General features: G+C 55.9%; 1 protein-coding gene across 1 annotated transcript in view; it reads left to right on the forward strand.

Moving 5' to 3' along the window:
• The first annotated feature begins 6516 nt into the window (after nt 1–6516).
• CAMK2A (calcium/calmodulin dependent protein kinase II alpha) overlaps nt 6517–19773 on the forward strand; it is a 60168-nt gene continuing 46911 nt past the window's right edge. The window contains exon 1 of the mRNA XM_042949304.1: nt 6517–6794. Coding sequence (XP_042805238.1) covers nt 6733–6794 — 62 coding nt within the window. The 5' untranslated portion in view covers nt 6517–6732. The remainder of the gene's footprint in view (nt 6795–19773) is intronic.

Below are 19773 nucleotides of genomic sequence, written 5' to 3' on the forward strand. Positions count from 1 at the left end.
CATGGAAGCCAGGGCTGTGGTGCGGTCTGTGAACGCACTGGGGCGTGTGCGCGTGCATCCTGAGGGCAAGTACGAGCTCACCATTAGCCAAGTGAATGGGAGAGGAGGTGGGTAGCCTGGCTAGGAAGCAGCACGTATGGGTTCTGGTCCAGTCCTGCCACAGGTCCACCGTGTGACCTCTGGCAAATCCTGGACCCTCTCTGGGCCTCAGGGCCCCCCTGTGTACAATGGATGCTTTAGGAGCCCCTCCTACTTGGTCATTCTGGACACCCCTGTGCGTGTGTGTGGGGGGGGCATGGGCTGAGTGGTGGGAGGAGGGGCGTGGGGGGTTCAGAGCCTGCTCACTGCAGAGCGCGCCTCCATGCACACACTGCGTTCTGCATATCTCCCTTCAGGTTCCAGTCGGTGCAGCGTGTGTAGGCGAAAGCCCTGCTGTGAATTTTGAAAATAGTTATTTTTGTCACTGGCAAAGGAGGCCTGTTAGGACTCGTCAGCTTGTGGATGAGCAGGACGGGTGGGGGGTGGGGGGGTGGGTGCGGTGCAGTGGAGGGGGTTTGGGTGTTGGTTCCAGAGCTGCAGAGGTAGCTGAGCCCAGGAGTGAGAGTCTGGCCTGGGGCTGCAGGACGGAGGTGACCGTCCACATCCTGGACCCCTTCCTCCACCCCTCCAGCTGGAGCTTTCTCTGTCTGTAGGATGTGGACGCCTGGGCTGTGTGGGGCAGGGGCCAGGACTGGCTGAAGCCTCTGGATTCCGGCCACCCCCAGCACTTCTGCCTGCTCAGGAGGGAGACTCTGAAGAAGACGGTGTCCCAGGCCCAGCATATCCCACAGATGGGTTGTTCATAGTCTGCCCATTACCCAGGATTCTCCGGCTCTACTGGGTGCCTCTCCCAGCTGTCTGGGCTGTGCCTTTCCAGAGCCGCGTGGAGCCAGGGCTCTCCTGCAGATCCAGGCTTGCACCAGTTGAGTGGAGGCCTCTCCCATGCCTGCTGAGTTTGGCCCTGCCTTAGGTGACCTAGCCTCCAGCTCCAACCCTGCTTCTCTTATGCCCTTTGGGGGCCGTGAGAGCTGGACCATAAAAGTCCCTTCATGTTCTTCCCCAGACACCAACACCTACCCTCCTGTGGCTGACGTGGCCTCAAACATAGAGGGCCCAGCTGGGGCTAGAGGCCAGCCCCTGCTCCTGATGCCCTAAGAAGGAAGCTCAGCCTCATCTCAAGCCCAGCTTAAAGCTTGCCTGGCTCAGAGTCCTACCTAACCCAGAACCTGGCACACAGCCCAAGAGCCCCACTCAAGCTTCAGCCAACGACCTGGTCCACAGCCCAGCAGTCCCCAAGCCTGCCTAACCAAGGTGCTGGCGGTTGACCCAGGGCTGAGATTTGTGGAAGGTACTGGGGTAAGGAGTCACCAGGACTAGAGTGTGGTGAGGGGAGGCTCAGCCTGCTTGCTGTGGTGTCTGCTGGGCCCAGCAGACAGCATGGCTCCTGCCCATCTCCTCCTGTCTTCCTGTGGCCCCTGAGTTTCCCCCAGCCAGGGCACCTGGGTCTGGACTCTGTTTTAGGCCCTTGACTGGCATTGCTAGGCGGATGCTTGGACCACCTACCTGGTGGGGAGGGGTGGATGGGAGAGGAGACCAGAGGCAGCGCTGGCCCCTTGGGTCACAGAGCTGGGGGGAGTGGAGTCCAGAAATGCCAGACAGCCTCTCTATTTCCCCTTTGACCAGATGTCAGCAGATCTGCCACCCAGATTAGAACCGGGGGGGCCCTGTCCAAGCTGGGCCCTGCCTGTGGGGTCCTGGGCAGGGATGACCAGTCCCCCAGGAACCGGGAGGGAGCCCTGGACCTGGCTAGAGGGACAGGGCTCTGAGCCCTACCCTGGGCCTTGACAGTATTCCCTCCTCTCGCTTGGTACCTACTGGCTACCTTGGGACCTAGGCAAGCAGCCGTTCAGTGCCAGAAAGAGGGAGGGCAGAGCAGGGTAAGGGAAAGAACACTGTTCTGGGAGTCAGGAATTCTGGATTATGTCCCAACTCTACCCCTGACTTCTGCTGCCGAGGGAGGAAGCAGCAGCTTCCTTTCTCTGGGCCTTGGTCTCCATCTGTGTGGGACATGGGCTCCATCAGGGCCCTTTCAGCCCTTGTGTAGGCCAAAGGGCATAGGGCAGGGGTGCAGAGGTCACACAGACCCCACATGGGTAAGTCATGTCACGTCTCTGCAAGATACACAGTGATCATACCTATCTCACAGATATCTGTGGTGCGGTATAAATCGTGCAGTATGCTTAGCACAGGGCCTGGCTCTAAAGCGGAAATAACTATTTCTCGTATTTTTGGAGTCAGCGAAGGAACATCTTGTCCCCATATTTCTGAGGAGGAAATGGAGGCCCCAGTGGGAAAGAGGCCTGCCATAATCACTCCTAGCCAACAGCTAGACTTGAACTTGGGTCCTCTAACTGCAGGCTGTGCTGTGCAGACGTTGGCCCGGCAGCCACCATCCTCTGTCCCTTGGCTTCCTGCTTCCCTCTGCTCTGGAAGGAATGTCTCCTATGTGGGACCCCCTCAGGGGACAGCGATGCTCCCTGACCCCTCCCTCTCTCCAGAGTCTGAGGCTGGCATTACTTACTGCAGTTAATTAACCACATCACCCTCCACCCAGACCCTCTGCCGGATCATTTCTCTCTTGGCCCACTTTCCACCAATTCTGCCCCTCACGCTCACTGCCCTTAGTGGGACAGGCCTCGTGGGGACCCTTCAGACGGCACGTTTTCTGTGGTACCTGCCCAGGCCCTGCAGGACCCTGAGGCCCTTGGGCATGTGCCTGAGAGTATGTGTGTGGGCTGTGGCAGGTGGGATGACAGTGGGCTGGCACAATGCTTCCCGGGCTCTGATTCCCCCCACCCCCTTCCCACCTTTGCTATGGCCCAGGAACTTGGCCCTGATCCCGGTTTTTTTTTTTTTTTCCATCCCACCCCATAGACCCAGGGTATAGCTTGCATTCACGTTCAGGTTCCCCACCTTCACATGCCACAACTGTGCTCAGTGACCTCTTGGGCTCCCACCCCTGGCCGCCAGCCCGCGGCATGCAGGCCAGCTCTTGAGTACCACATGAGTGTTACAGATGGGAGCACACGTGCTGGCTCGCATGCCTGCCATGGCCCTGGGGGGTGGGGAGTCTGGCAGGAACAGTCCCCCCATTGCAATCATCGGCTCATTCTCCCCGCGTCGCAGAGGCAGGCCTGGCTCCTCGCTGCCCGCCACCACCAGGCACAGCTGCCAGCCTCGCGGGCACAGGGGAGGCAGTGAATTAGCTGTCGCGCAGGGTGGCAGTTCCACTCCAGAAGGGGGTGCCTGTCCGAGGCAGTGCCCACACCCCTGAGCTGAGCTCTCGAAGGTTCATAGCACGCGGGGGCAGGGTGTGTATGAGAGTTGCCAAGGAGACCTTTTGTCTTCTTCCTCCTCTCCATGCATCTCTCCGCCAGGTCCTGGACGTCCCCCAGGGCGCACAGGGTCTGGGCCGGGCCAGCCCAGGGAGGGAAAGAAGAGGTACACAGCCGGGAGGCAGGAGGGAGGGAGGTAGAAACAAGAAAGGAGGTGAAAAGGAGCAAGAAGGATAGGGAGGATTGAGAAGAAAGGGCTCGAGGGAGGGAAGGAAATGGGGAAAGGCAAGAAAGAAGAAAAGGAGAAGAGGAAGGAGAGCGGAAAGGGGAGACAGAGGTAGGGAAGGACGGACAGGGTGATGGGTGACGGGGTGGTGTGAGGCCAGGTTGCTTTTGCCCCCTAAATCCACATAGGCCACCTCCATGGTCCCTGTCAGACACAGGGAGAGAGCCGGCCATTAGCCTCTGTTCCTCTCGTCCCTCTGGCTCTTGCTGCCCAGTGCTCTGCTCTCTTCTGAACATGCTTCCCTTCACCAGTGGGGACTGGGGATGGGGTGAGCCAGGAAACAGGGTGGTCCAGCCAGCTCCCAGCAGAGCAGGACTATCACCTCCTTTGTTCAGAACTTCAGACTCCCATTAATACAGCCTTGGGGCACGTTTGCTATTTGTTTTATGTGTTAATTTCTAAAGCCCCATTAAGTTAAGTTGGCACCAGTGAGCTAGAGGCCTTGTGAGCCCTCTCCTAGCCTCTTTGTTCTACCAGCAAAAGGCTGCAAACCAGGCCGGGCCAGGGTGATGCTCAAACCATGAGCTCAACTCCAGTGGGGACTCAGAGAACCGCGCCACAAAGTGCTAGGACTAGAGGATAGTCGTGTGTGCTTCCCTGACTCAGGCAGAGCGGCGTGAGGAGGGAGGGGCTTCTTATGAGTCCCTTAATAGTAATAATTGCCCATCAATGAACACGTACAGCATGCCAGCTGCTGTACTCATCTGCTCCTCTCATGTAATCCTTAAACAGCCCTGGAAGTAGGGAATATTATGAACTGTATTTTGCAGATGAAGAAACTGAGGCACAGAGAAGTTAGGCTGCTCATCCAAAATCACACAGCCTATAGAACATGGAGTTCCTCTCCTCTCCCCTGGACAATGACTGAGGTAGCTTCAGTGGTCACTAAAGGCTGTTGCAGCACCTTCACGAGCGGAAGCCACCTCCCGGGGAGGGCTAGAGGGCCTGGGCAGGGAGGTGGGGGTGCGGTCCTTCCCCCACTTCCCCGCGTCTGCCTCTCTTGCCTCTAGCCTCTCTTGCCTCTAGTGGTGTTCCGTGCCCAGCCCGCTCCCACCAGCTGTGCAGCCCCCGAGCACAGGCCTCTCTTCTCTGCCTCTGAATTGCAACCGTTGGCGGCAGGAGCGGGAAGCATTGTGCGCAGAAACAAAACTGAGTGGTTTTTCCTTTTTCTGAAGGTGGTAATGGTGCAATTAGTGGCTAAGCCATTACCCCTCCTCCCTAGCTCGCCTCCCCTCCTTCCCCTCGGCCTCCCTCCCATTTCTCTCCTGGGAAGAAGTGGCTGCATCAGAGAGCTAACCCCATCATTCTCTCCCACCCCCAACTCCCAGGAAGAGGGGCAGAATTGTGGGAGAGGGGACCCAGATGTCTCCCGGGGCCCCTGGACCTAAAGTAGTGAGTCAGGGACCCGCTAGGGCTGGGGATAACCGACAAGCAGACAACGTGTCCAGCAAGTGAGGTGACCAGTAAGGCAAGCTGAGGCTCAGAGGGGTGGGGTAGAAACAAGGGTTTGGATCCTGGATCCTTTTATCCGACCTGTGCTCACTGTGGGCAAATGCTGGCAAGAGACCTCAGCCTGGTGGGCATGAAATGAGCTTGCGTGGAGGAGGTGGGTGTGAAATTCTGAGTCCAAGCTAGTGATGGGGGTGGTCATGGTCCTGCTTTAGACCTTCCTTTTCCTCTTCCAGAAACTAAAAACAGGCCTCATGTTTACATACTTCCCAAAGGCTTCCACAGCCCTTAGCCCACTCCTTCTTCACAACCTTCCTCTGCAGTGGCAGCTTTGTTCTGTTTTGTAGAAAGGGCGCTGGAGGCTCAGAGAGGGGCAGTGACTTTCCCAGGGTCACACAGCTAACAAACGTCAGAGCTGGAGTTGAACTCAGATCCTTGACTCCAGTCCTTTTCCTTCCTAAACCCCCAGGGCTTGGGTGAGATCCTGGGGCCATAGATCTGGCTGCTGCCCTGAAGAATCAAACTTGGCAGGGAAAATGAGAATGAGGAAAAGGGAATGAGGATTTCAGGGCAGGCCCATGGCCACTCCCCTCCATGCCAGGCCATGCTTCCCTCCCCACTGCCCGCCTCTGCCTCTTTCACCTTGACTTAAAGCACAAGCAGAAACTGGGACGTGAGCCCCAGGAGACCAGATCTCCATGGTCCCACCGGGAACATGGGCTGGAGGAGAGGGGTGGGGATGAGCGGGCAGGCAAGGCAGTTCCCTCCAGAATCCGGATGTCTCCTCTGCATTTGTCCCCCAAGCTAGAGTGCCAGTGTGATGGACAGGGGTAGCAGAGAACGAGAGCAAATGGGGAAGACAGAGACAGAGGCCAAAACAAAATACAGAGGGGAGCAGAGAGATAGTTACAGACTACAGTGATCCACTGGGAGAGAGATCCCCATGAATTAGCCATCTTTTCCTGTAAACCTTAGAACCCGGCTGTTGCCAGGGCAACGGGGCAATACCTGTCTCTCCAGAGGAGATGAAGTTGCCAGGGTAACTGTATCCTGTCTTTCCTGGGGACCATCCCAGAATGTGGCACCCACCGGCCGTTACCATGGCAACTGCCTTTTTGCCCCACTTAATCCCATCCTGTCTGCTACAAGGGACCCACAGTTGGAGGTGGGGGAGGTGGGAAGAGAGAAGATCACTTGTGGATTAAGTTGGTTCTTCTCCCCCTCTCCAGACCCCTCCCTCAGTCCATCACCTCGGGGGGTGCTGGGTCCACCCGCCCTGGGCCCACACAAGCCTGCAGTATTCTGTGTGGTTAGGGCCAGGGCGTCCGGGAGCAGGTTTCGCAGTGGAAGGCAGGCAGGTGTTGGGGAGGCAGTTACCGGGGCAACGGGAACAGGGCGTTTCGGAGGTGGTTGCCATGGGGACCTGGATGCTGACGAAGGCTCGCGAGGCTGTGAGCAGCCACAGTGCCCTGCTCAGAAGCCCCGGGCTCGTCAGTCAAGCTGGTTCTTGGTTCGCGCTCGGCAGCGCAGGCAGGCGAGTGGTCCCCAGTTCCGGGTGCAGAGCAGCAGCGCCCCAGTCCTGGTCCTCCAGCCCCAAGCCTCGCCTGCCCGCCCAGCGCCAGGATGGCCACCATCACCTGCACCCGCTTCACGGAAGAGTACCAGCTCTTCGAGGAACTGGGAAAGTGAGTTGCACCTCAGAGAGTTCTGGAGGGTGCAGGGGGTCAGCGTCACGGGCAGGGGGTGTGCACCTGCGTGCTTCCTGTGTACCCATAGGGAGGAAGTCTGCGTGTGTTTGGGGACGCTTGCCTGTGCAAAGTGCCCGGAGCTGGGTGTAGGCATGTTTGTGGGTGCACAGATGTGCCAAGGCCAGCCAGGTGAGTGTGTGTGTAGGGGTGAAAGGTGGATGGTGCATGCCGGTGCACGCGTGCATGCACACGCTCTCACACACACACACACATACATGGGGGCACATGACTGGGCACACACAGATTTTTAGAAACTCAGGGTTAAAAAGAAATCTTCCCAGGCTGCTAAGTCCAGGGCTGGAACCCCCTGCCGACTTTCTCTTGAGGTGTTCATCTGGCCTCAACTTGGACACCTCTGATGGGAGAGAGTTCACCACCTCCCAGGCAGTCCTTTCTGACTTTAGGCACCAATGGTGACTGTGCAGAGTGGCCAACTTCTCCCTGAAAGCGCATCCCCTCCCCATCTTCCTCCTCCCAACTCCTCTTGGCGTGAGGGCATCGGTACAGCAGGGGTTAATAACCGAGGGACTGGTGAGGCTTCCTGTGTATTGGGAGGTGGGGAGGGGCAATCAGGCAAGTGGGGTGGGGGGGAGCACTACCATTTCAGGGGCTAGTGGTATACGGGCTCTGGTCCCTTGGCAAAGTTGTCCAGCTCCAGAGCTCATTTTATGCCTCTGATGACTGGCGGGGGGAGAAGGGTGGGAGCGTACGGGGGGGGGAAAAGCCCCCTGGGGTGGCCCAGTAAGTCGTGGAGTGTCAGGGAAACACTCTGGCTGCCCCCAGCTAGGTGTGTGGAGGACCCAGGGATGGATCAGGGTAGGGGTATAGTTTGGAGGCAGAGTTTGCCCCTTGGGCAAAGCAGCTCCAGCGCCCCGGGTGGTCCTTGCTGTGGCAGCAGGAGTGCAGGGGAGAGGGGCCCTGTGAGCAGATATGTGCCGGGGTGAGGTCCGGATGTGTGCACCCAGTGCACATTTTGGTGTGTGTTGTGTAAAGACTGACTCTGGGGTACACTTGCGTGCCCCGAGAGGGTAGGCAAGTGTTCACATGTGTGCAGCAGGAGGGGGTTGTGGGGTGTCCTTCGTGTGTAAGGCCGCCAAGAGTGGGCGCGTGCAGGTGGCCCAAGGGGTACCACTGGCTGATTTGCATGGGGGTGAAGGCGTGAATAGGTGTCACTGTGTGTGCCTGAGTGTGGCAGGTCAGAGCTACATGCACGTCAGCAGGCAAACGTGTGTGGGGTCTGGGTGTGTGCAAACGTCCGTGTCTGTGTAAGGATGTCTATGTCTGTGTAAGGATGCCCGTGTGGGCTTTGGGCACAGTGGTACCTCTCTGAGGTCTGGACACGCACATCCGGGTGTGGATGGGGGGCCACGCACACGGAAAGGTTTATGTGCGTGCGTGTGAGGCCTGGGCCAAAGGCTCGGGTGGGAGTGTGGGTGTTGAAGGCATGTGTGAGCTTATGCTGGTGTCTGCATATGTGTGGGAGGTGGGCCTGTGGCTGTGTACGAGTAGGCTGCCTGCACACACACTCACATTCACATCCCAGGCTATCCCGACACCCTGAGGTATGCCCCGGGGCCCTGTACAGACACACACACCCATGTGCAGATGTGTGCTCACTCTTGTCTGCAGACTTCCTGCGTTTCTGAGTGTGTTTTGAGCTGCTCCAGAGGACTGAAGCTGTCTGCTAAATGTGCGCAGGGCCCCTTCTCAGCCGGGCTCCGGTGCCCACGGGAGCCCAAGGATCCCCTGATTAGCTGGGATCTGCCTTTCAGGGCACGACCAAGGCTCAGCTCTGGGAGGACTGCGTCACAGGGTGCAGTGACATGGAGTTGAGATGTGACTCAGGCACTTAAAGTGAAAATAAAAGTGGTATTTTGCCCCGAGAGGAGATGGATATCATGCAGATTGGGTGCTGTGGGGGCGACTTGGCCCAGGGAGCCTTCGGGAGCCTTCTCAGCCCCACTGCCGGCCAGGACCGGGGCAGGGGCAGGATTTCAGGGGACAGGGAGCCCTGGTGTGGCCACGGGAGGAGAACCGAGGGTGGCAGGCATGGCCAGGCCTTGTCTAATCCGTTTCAGACCTCTCCCTTCTAGAACCATACGGGCTCCTAACCGTTTTTAGGTCTCACATTCCTCCAGGAATCTGACGAAAGTCTAAGTCTGCCTTCTCCAGAAGGAAGCGCAAACCTACGAAATGTCGCATGCATTGTCGGGAGCTTGCAGGACATTAGGAAGGCTGTGATGGGCTTAGGGTTGCCGAGAATGAGGCTCCACACCTCTTTTAACCCATGGCTGGGTTAGAAACCCCGGGACATATTACTGAGCGGGTGGGGGTTTTGCTCCGCGCAGCAGCGTTAGGCCAGGCGCCCTGTGGGGCAGGTAGAGGTGGGCCCAGCACACGGCCCAGGCTCTGGATCTCACCATCCGTGGCTCTGCGACAGCGGCCAGACCACAGCCCCCTGTAGTCTGGAGATAAAAAAAAAAAAAAAAAAAAAAAAGGCTGTGGTGGTGAAATAAGGTGGCACGCGTGAAGATGTGGCCTGGCACCCAGTGCGCCATCAGCAGGGGCTGCTGCTGGAATCATTGTTGCCCTCAAAGGCTGGGCAGGCTGGAGCCCTCGGCCGGGGCCTGCCACATGTTTACCTTCTGTCTGGAGTTTGCCCAGCTTGGGGGAGGGGCCTGACCAAGCTCCTCTTCTGCTGGGAGAAGCGAGGAAGATGCCCGCAGGGCCCGGCCTTGGATGCTTGACCCACAGTCCCTGCCAGCTGGGACACTGCGGTCACCATGCAGGAGCTGAGTCCCTTATTCCAGGAACCCGCTTCAGATCACTGGCAGGGGGCCTTGGAGAGGCAGCTGGGTTGGTCCTGCGAGGGGACATGGGAGCCTTTGGACCTCCCGCAGGGTCCTGGGCTGCCCAGCTGGAGAGGAGGGCGTGTGCCTCTCGAGGGCTTCCTGAAGCCCTACTCGGTGAGGACTGGCTTATGATGCAGGCCTTCTAGGAGCCCAGGATGGGGTGGGCTACAGATGTAAGAGAAGCTGTCTCTCTCCCACCTGCCGGTCAGTCAGCTGGGTGGGGTGCGGTCTGGGCAGAGCTCTCAGCAGAGCCTGACTTCTGGGAAGACCACGATCGGGGCAAGGGGTCAGGTTCCAGGAGGCTGGGAAAGGAGGATATCTCTTCCAGCCGTTGACATTCTCTGGGCTTTGGAATCCCACTTCTAGGAGAGGTTAGGGAGGCAGAGAATTGCTCTGCAGCTGTCCAGAAAGAGCCTCCGAAGGAGATTTTACTTGAGAGAGGGAGAGGGAGGGAGACTGGAGAGCGAGCACAGCCCACTCTTTCTCTAGAAACTGGGATCTGAAATTGACTCAAGGGTAGTGTTGGGCGGAGGGAGGGCTCCAGGGGTCAGCCAGGTCGGCAGAGGGATGGACCAGAGCTAGCTCCGGAGCCCCCTGCCCGCTCTTACGCCCTCAGCTGTGTATCAGGAGCTGGGCTTGGGCCGGGGTGACCAGTGGGGGACATGGGGCCTAGAGGCTGCTCCCCACACTGGGGGGCCAGCATCCTGGGTGCTTAGGATCCCGCGTGACATGCAAGCTCTAACGTCTGCCAGTGTGCTCCACAATCCCATCCTTCCCCAGCTGAGCTGTTAGGAGCCTCAATGGGGTAATGTTGGGGAGAGGAAACACCTGGCCGTCCATACACCACCCAGAGATGGAGGTACACTTGCATTTTGCTTAGAATAACCTCATATTCACAGCGCTTTGGGGCCGGTGAAGCACCTCTCCAGACATTAGCTCGTCTCTGAGGGAGGCAGAGGGCTTACTCACCCACCTGCCGGATGAGCAGACCGAGGCTTGAGAAGGTGGAATGGCCGCTGTGCCGGTGTCTGGCACCCGGGACATGGTGGGGAGACGGTTCATGATAGGGACCCCTCTCGCTGCTGTGTTGGGGGAATGCTCCCAGGGAAGAGGGGCCATGACCTTCTGGGTAAGAGAACGCCGAGCTGAGGCTTATGTTCAAACATGATTCTGCCTCGAATTTACCAGGCCACCCTGTGTGGATCCCTGGTCCTTTGTGAGCCCCAACTTTACCATCTGTAAAATGGGGATCAGAATAATTCTGCAGATGCGGAAATGCCCCATGAGAGGTATTGCCCTCCTTAGCTTCCCTCTGTGGGGGACACACATGGGAAATTTCAGACACAAAGAACATCAGAACTGGAAGGACCGTCCACACTCGCTATTTATAACCTACATGGTGGGACCAACAGCCAGAGAGAAATAGCCCAAGGCCACAGGGAGAGGCAGTGGCAAAGCCAAGGTAGGGGACCAGATCGTTCTCAGGGGCCAAAAGCCAAGGATGGGAAGTTGGAGGGGGGGGGCAGGTCTTCAAGGTGGGGAGGGGTGACGGGAACAGGGAAAGGGACAGACTTTCCTTCCTCCCCCTCCGAGCCATCCGAGCGGCAGGCACGCACATGTTCTGGTGCATGCCGCAGCCCTCCACCCCCGCACAGCCACCCCCACACAGGCTGAGACACACTGACACTCTGCTGAGCCTCCCTCCTGCCCGCCTGCCTCTCTGTACAAGCACACAGTGACACTGCTGCCAGCACCCCTGCAGTCTGGGGCCCCGGCCCTCAGTGGGGTGAGGCCAGAGCCTTGGAATGCAATGCCTGCATCCGGTTACACGCGCACGCGCGCGCACACACACACGCACACACCGGTTCCAAGAGGGCATCCAGCCCAGGTCTACCTCCCAGCGCAGGGGGAGCAAGATGATGCTGGCTGCGCTCCTGGGCTCCCCCGCCCTGCCCTTCCCTCTTCTTGTGCAGGCCCCTTTGCCACGGTCCACCCTCTCCAGCATGCATGTTGCCCGTGTTGCATTCTGAGCTTCTGAGCTTCTCTGGGGCACAGTAGGAAGCCTGCGTCCCTGGCCAGGCTGGCGCAGCCCCCAGAGGCCCAGCCAGGCGTGGCTGGCCCCAAGGCATCAGGTGGGGCCCCTGGAACTTTCCTTGCCGGAGAAGGTTGAGGGCCTTGGGGTCACGTAAAAGGAGAAACATGTCTGTGACTCTTGCCTCCCGGCAACAGGTATTTCCTGAGCACACACTCAGTCCCACTCAGAGTACTGGAGTGAGGAGTGCTCCTTTGTCTTACGGATGGGGAACCAAGGCCCAGAGAGGGCCAGGGCCTTGCCCAAGGTCGCACAGGCCAATAGCACACAAGAATAGGGCACTATTTCCCTTTTTGTAACCCATTCAAGAAAACCCATGCACAGCCAAAACAAGGAATATGTTAGGACTTCTGTTGGTTCACTGTTCCTTGTGGCAAACAGAATCTTCTGGTTCCCAGACCTTCTGTGTCCCCCACAAGACTTCTGCTGGGTTGGCATGGGGCAGGCCTGTGGGGTGTGGGACACTGAGTCCCTGGCAGCGGGCGGCTACAGCCCAGGATGGGAGGAGGGAGATGTAAGGTTTCAGTAATAAGGTCCTAGAATTTTCTGGCTGCGAAATGCTATAGTCTGTGGGGTTCTGGGCCGAGCTGCTGTAGCGAACTGGGGAGAAGAGAGAGAACACCAAACAAATGGGGCCCCTAGCCCCCACAGCCCCATCTCCTCTGATCTATTTGCCACTTGGAGACCTGCATAGCTGTGTTTTGTTTGTTATTTTAAAAGGGCATCGTTGCTTAAAAAGAAATAACTAAGGGGCGCCTGGGTGGCTCAGTCGGTTAAGCGTCCAACTTCGGCCCAGGTCACGATCTTGCAGCTCGTGGGTTCGAGCCCCATGTCGGGCTCTGTGCTGACAGTTCAGAACCTGGAGCCTGCTTCAGATTCTGTGTCTCCTTCTCTCTCTGTTCCTCCCCTGTTCATGCTCTCTCTCTCTCTCAAAAATAAATAAAGATTAGAAAATAATTATAATAATAATAAAAAGAACTAAGAAGAAAGAAAGAGCGGGTTTAAAAATGATCGACAGTTGACTTCACAGATAGGCAAACTGAGGCCCCAAAAGGTGAAGGGATTTGCTTAAAGCACTCGAAGGGGTTATTACGGAAACAGGATATCCCTTTTGTTTCTCGACAGATCTGACCCCAGCTTTTTAACTGGTCTGGAAATCTAGGAGCCCTCAGAGAATCTCATACGACCCCCCGGCACTTTCCTAGAAAAACGCTTCACTACAACCCACTGCAAGGGTGTATTATTTCTCAAAGATCCCTCTGCCCTAAAGTCCATCTGTGTACCCAAGGTGAGGGCCGCCTCTAATCTGAGAATGTGAGGTATTGGAGAGAGCAACCGACAAGGAGTCAGGAGTCCTGGGTTCAAGGGCTTGACCTCAGTTTCTACATCTGTGGAATGGGGAAAAAGTCGACGTCACTGGGAAGATATCACTGGGCACACCAGCTCCTGATGCGGTCACATGTGGCCCACCCCATGGCCCCTCTGATGGCCAGACATCCTGACTCCGTGTGCTCGGGCATCCATACCCCCAGGCCTTCCTCTCTGCTGAGTGATCAGATCAGCTAACTTGGGCTGTGAGTTACCACCAAGAGGTTCCGGACCCTGATGCTCTGACAGATAACGGTTCCTGTTGACCTGGAACTTTCTGGAATCACCCCAGCTCATCTCAGAGAGGTGGAATGCTTAGGTATTTTAACTGAGGGTGAGGAGACTTTCCCGAGGAGACTGGACTTTGATTATGAGTTGCCTGTCACGTAGCATCCAAGCAACATGATGAGTAGCTAGAAACTCGGGACTGGAATTCTGGAGGCAGGAGGGGCTATACAGAAGCAGGTTTCAATCTTGCATGATGGTCAGTGGCTTTTACTATCTGCAGGGGTGGTGGGGTCACAGATCCTTTGTGAAGCTGATGGAAGATATGCATCCTCTGCCCAGGATAATACGCAGACACAGTCATTTTGTTTAAATTTTATGTGTGCTCATGACTGCCCAGACCCTCCCCAGAGATCCCAGCTGATGCCCTGGTGGAGGGGCTGGAGGGAGGTGGTAAGAGGACGGTGGAGAGAGAACGGGGAGAAATGATCTGGGGGGAGATGAGCAGGGGAAGGCACTGGCAGCAGGGCAAGGTCCCAGGGAGAGTGCAGCCACCTAGAAACAAAAAGGGAGGTGGGCCAGATGTCTCCTGGTGTAGGACAGGCAAGGGGGAGCAGGCCCACTGGGGCTGCAGGGGCGGGGGGGAGGGGCACTGGGTGGGCGGGCCTGGCACAGCTTTTTCCAGGGAGCCCGGGGGTGGGCACCAGATTGTGGTGGGTTCATGGAGTGTGGGAGGTGGAAAGAGGAGGCAGCGGATGTCGGACACTTGTTCTGGAAGTTTGGCAGCAAAGAGGGAGGAAGGAAATGGCCCAAGCTGTTGGGTCGAGAGAGAAGTTCTTGGTTTTCAATTTAAAAATTTGGGGGGGGGGGGGAGCAGAATGGTTATTTATTTTTCCAGAATAAGGGAGACCTGTTGTGTGTTTGAGGAAGCAGCCAGTGAACAGAAGACCCTAGTACTTGTCGGGACCCCTGACAATCAGACCCCCTAAGGAGTCCAGAGTGGAGGGGGATGCGGGTTCTGTGACTGTGCTGTTTCCAGAAGGCCCCCAGAAACTGTCTTCTGTCTGCTGAGACCCACGGGCATGCCCTGGGCTCTGGGCAGCTCGGGGTAAAGGTGGGGAGGTTTACTTTAGAGGAAGTTGTCTTGGGTAGCAGGAACCTCTCCCCATCCCTGTGTAGGAGAGACTTCTCCCAAATGGCCCAGGGGGAAGTGTGGCTGCGGGTCCTCATCCCCATCTTTCAAATGGGGAAACTGAGGCCCAGAGGATAAGAAGCTCGTAGCCAAGCTGGGCGAGGACCCAGGTCTCTCAAGCCCCCCCTCGAATGCTCCCCGTGCTCACCTGGCTTCAACGTCAGCATTCTGGGCTGGTTCAGGCCAGAGAGAGTGGTGAGCCCCCCGTGGGCTGACAGCCAGCAACTCCCAGGACACCGAGCCTGCCAGGCAGCCAGAAAGCAATTTCCCAGTGTGAATCTTGCTTTTCACGGCCCATTAGCACGTTCCCACATTCTCAGCCATGCTGGACCCACTCTCACCGTGCCCTCTCCATCTGTCTGTTGGAGAGCAGGGCCTCCCTGCCTGCCTGTGCCCCCCCCCCCCCCCCACAGGGGCACGCTGCTCTGCCCTGGGGAGCAGCCCTTCCCCTCCTCACCGTGGCCCCCACAACCTCCTCTCCTGACTTCCTCCTTCTCTGAGCTTGGCAAACAGGGTCCATTTTGTTTCTGATGAAGCCAGCTGTTCTCATCACTTCGTAGATAATGATGCCTATAAAAGGCGATGTTTCTTGAGCATTTACTAGACTCCAGGGACTGTGCTAAAGCTATTGCATACCTTATTATCTCATTGAATCCTTGAAACAACTGCAGAGGGTGAGTACTATTCCTGGCTACACTTCACAGGGGAGGAAACAGGCTTACTGAGGTTAAGGGGCTTGCTGGTGAGTGGCGGCACCATGATTTGAACTCTGGTTGGTCTGGTTCGGGAATGCCTGTTCTTCTAGAACTTCGCTATCCAACACGGTGGTCACTAGCCACGTATAGCTGTTCGAATGAAATAAAATAAAAAAATTCAGTTCTTCAGTCCTCCGAGCCGCATTGCAAGTGCTCTATGAGCCTATGAAGCTAGCGGCTGCCGCGTTGGACGACACGGAATATTTGCACCATCCCAGAACATTCTGTTGGACGGTGCTGGTATAGAATATTAAAGATGGAGAGGGCTCTGTGCTATTTCGCCTCATCCACACCCCGACTCCCGTGCTGCAGATAAAGAAGGGGAGGCCTGTGTTGGGGCAGACCTCTGCCCAAGACCTCCCAGCAGGGCTGAGAGCTGCGATTCTGTCCCTTCTGGGTCTGTCTGTCTCACAGACACACCCCTCCCTGACCACGTTCTGTGACCTGCTTTCCCTTCCTCTCAGGACCCCTGGTCACTCCCTTTCACGCTGACCTCCCCATCTTGGCCTCCTCCCCTCTCTGTCCTGTCCTGTTTCCAAGCCCCTGCCCATCGACCTGCCAGCCGGATATGATAATTCCCACTTCACAGGGCTGCTGTGTTCAAGAAGGAGCTTAGTGGTGCACATGCATTTGAAAGGAGGATGCCTTCTGGGTACGTGGGAGGCTGGTGCCCTCTGGACCAGTAGCTCTGAACTGGTTTTGATAAACTCCTCCCTCTGAGCTGCTGCTAAAAGCTATGCATCCTTGCCCCAGAAAAAAATGCACATACCTACTTTCAGAGGCGCAGGATGTCCTTCAGGGGGTACACGGCCCCTGCAGCAGCCCTCCCCATGTTAGAACCTAGTTAGGACCCCCAGCTAGAAGCTGAGACTTACCCAAAAGCTTGGGGCTGTGTTCCAGGAAGGAAGTTTAGCAAATGTGCCTTCTACTGTTTTATAGCTGTGGCTCCTAGGTTCTCAGCTCCTGAGGCAGAGCCCAGGCTCACACGCCTGTCAAGCCACCCTGCACAGAAGTACATGTGCCAGCCCCTTCAGTGCTGATGTCCGGAGACAGGGCATCTAGGAGGACTCCCGCAGAGGGCAGGAAGGACAGCCCAGTTGGCTGGGAAACTATCACCTGAACCCGTGTGTTCAATGAAAATACAGATCCCCTGTGCCTCTGCCCAGAGGTTCTGATTTGGTAGGTCTGGATGGGGCCTTGGAATATGTATTTTAAAAATACCCCCAGGGGATTCCTGAGCAACCAGTTCGACAACCATTGGTCTAAGGTCTTTACCTGGAATGGATTTTTTTACTTAGTTTTTTCTACTTCTCACTTAGCATTTATTTCTTTAGCGGAGAAATTATGTCTATCCCTCTTTTCCTGTCTTCCTCCCACCACCCTTCCATCCCTCCATCCCTCGCTCCCATATTAATTGAACTCCAGGCTCCAGACCGGACATGGGCTAGATGCTGGTCACTGGGGCAAGACTCCGCCCTGCACCCAGGAGCTTACAGCCTCTCTCCTTCCCTGCCCCCTGATCTCACTGGGGCTCTCCAACCTTTCCCAGAGGGGCCACCTTAAACACTCTGTCCCTTGGGGCCTTTGAGAATCGTGGACTCCAGCTGGGCAGGGACCTGAAGGTCTTTAGGCCCGTCCGCCTGTCTGTCTGTCGTCTCTTTGAGAGATGAGTTGTGCCCTACCTTCTTCAGATGCCTGTTCCTATTCCTAACACCTCCGATGGAAAATCCCCTTCCCGGTCTCGTTTCAGTCCCTCCCACTGCAAATTCAATCCACCTCCTGTTTCTGCAAGTAACATTTATGGAAGCCCTATGGGCAGTAGACATTGGGTTCCCCGGGCACAGGCACGTGGAGCAGCAAGTGAAAGTCCTGGCCCTCAGGAACTTACCGTCAGGTGGGAGGGACAGGAGGAGCAACCAGCCGTGAACTTGGGCTAGATGGGTGGGTGTGGAGTGCTCTGGGAGCACAGGCCAGGCACCCAGGTCTTGCTGCTTTCCTGGGTGTGTGTGTGTGGGGGGGGGTCGGGGGGGGGGGGACAGCGTGGTGCCCACCTCAAGGAAGGTCCATTGTTGTGTGAGACTTTCTACTTGCCCAGGAATTCTGGCCTTCTAGGGCTTTCCTAGAGGTCGCATTTCCTGGTCTCCAGCCCCCTCCTGGCACTTTCTTCCTCATCCCTCCTCAGTCTCCCACCCTCTCCATTCATGCTGCCCAGACGTGAAACCAGTGACACGGGGCCCAGGGTGTACGTAGGGAGGGTGTCTGTGCAAGCCTGCAGGCCTCCTGGGCTTGGACCTACCCGTACGCTGAGGATAGGGCATCAGCGTTGGAGGATGTGGCCACGTCAGGAACCTGGGTGTGGCGGGCTCCCTTGGTGAGGGAGAGCAAATACCAGAGTTCCAGACCTAGCCCTGCCTACAGCTAGCTGCGCGAGTCTTCTACGCTGAGCTCCCAGAGTCTTGAGCTCTACTCTTGACTTAAGGAACCCGACTCTGCATTTCGATAAGACACCCTGGTGATTCACATACACCTTAAAACTGGGATGGGCACCTGGGTGGCTGTTGAGCACTGAGGGTTGACCCTTGATTTCATCTCAGGTCTTGATCCCAGGGTCTGGGACCGAACCTTGCGCTGGGCTCCATGATGAGCGTGAAGTCTGCTTAAGATTTTCTCTCTTTGTCTCCCTCTGCCCCCACCCCCCACCCCGCTTGTGCATGGTCTCTCTCTGTCTTTCTCTCAAATACAAAATAAAAATTAAAATAAAATAAAATAAAATTGGGAAAACCTGCCCACAGACTTGCTTCTTGCCTTTAGTCTGTGGTTAGGGGGCTAAGGGTGGTGCCTACGGTCAGTGTCCAGCTCCTTAGGGGCAGGGAAGGTTTATCATCTGTGACATGAAGGAGTTGGACCAGATGACCTTTGTGGGAGGGGGTATGACATAGTTCTTGGCTACAAGATCTAACCCTCAAACTAGTTTTGTTTGGCCAGATCCTCTGTTTAAAAAAATTATTTTCAAGAATAAGGTGCCAGTCTTTAAAAACTGGGAATTTTCACATACATATCCAGACTTCTGGCTTTTCTCAAAAAGTTGAACAATCTGGGACATGGGCCACACTCCACATGGCAGTAATCAATGTCCCCATGCAAGCGCTGAAACTTATCCCTCGCTCCAGATTGTTTCCCAGCCACTGATACTTTAAGGGTCAAGTCTCAGAAGCCTCTTAAAACATGTGAAAAGAGGCTCAGCCTTAATCAATATGAGACTCACAGATCAAACCTACGCTTAGTTGCCATTTTCCACCTGTCTCACTAGCAAAGACAAAAATCTTGATGATACCCTGTTGATGTGGGCGAGGGAAATGGTCCCCTCACATATTAGAGAAAGTAGGTTGGTACAATCTCTAAGATGGATAATCTCTCATTATCTGTTGAAATTACCGATAACACCTACCCTTTGACCAAGGAACACCGTTTCTCAAAGTTTATCCACAGACAGCTGCACACAAGACAAAAGTAATTCTAAGGCACACATAGAAGGTTAGTCATTGTTTGTAATATGGTTTGAACTAACCTAATTGCCCAGTGATAGGGGACTGGCTAGGTAAATTATAGGACAGCCACATGAATAAATAATGAGGAGCTCTTTATGTGACGATTTGTTTTTTGTGTTTTTTAAAGATTTTTAAAATCTTTGTTTATTTTTGAGAGAGAGAAAGAGAGAGAGAGAGAGAGAGAGAGAGAGAGAGAGCAGGGTAGGGGCAGAGAGAGAAGGAGAGAGAATCCCGAGCAGGCTCTATACCTGGTGTGGGGCTCGAACTCACGAATTGTGGGATCATGACCTGAGCCGAGATCAAGAGTCGGATGCTCAACCAACTGAGCCACCCAGGTACCCCTCTTGTAACATATACAATTTGGAAGGAGTATCTCCAAGATGTCTCCCAAAAAAAGGTAGGGTGAATGGGTGCCTGGGTGGCTCAGTCGGTTAAGCATCCGACTCTTGGTTTCTGCTCAGGTCATGATCCCACGGCTTGTGGTTTGGAGGCCCGGGTCGGGCTCTGCGCTGACAGCACAGAGCCTGCTTGGGATTCTCCCTCTCCCTCTCTCTCTCTCTGCCCCTCCCCTGCTCACCGTCTCCCCCTCTCTTTCTCAAAATTCATAAATAGACTTTAAAAAAAAAAGGAGGGTGCAGAATAGTCTGCAAGTTCCAGTACCTTTGTGTGGGGGAGAGTATTTGTGGACAGCTGCTCAAGGACCTGGTAATACTAGCTGTCCCTGGGGACGGGACCTCGGAGACTGGGGTACAGGGGTGGGAGGGAGTCTTTCCAATCTTTTGAACTTTGAACCTTGTTGATGTGTTACCTACTCAAAGAATGAAAAAGTAAAATCTTTCAGAGACCGGGATGCTATGATTCTCACACTACACGATTCTAATGTT

The sequence above is a fragment of the Panthera leo genome, chromosome A1, assembly GCF_018350215.1.
Source record: "Panthera leo isolate Ple1 chromosome A1, P.leo_Ple1_pat1.1, whole genome shotgun sequence".
NCBI classification, from domain to species: Eukaryota; Metazoa; Chordata; class Mammalia; order Carnivora; family Felidae; genus Panthera; species Panthera leo.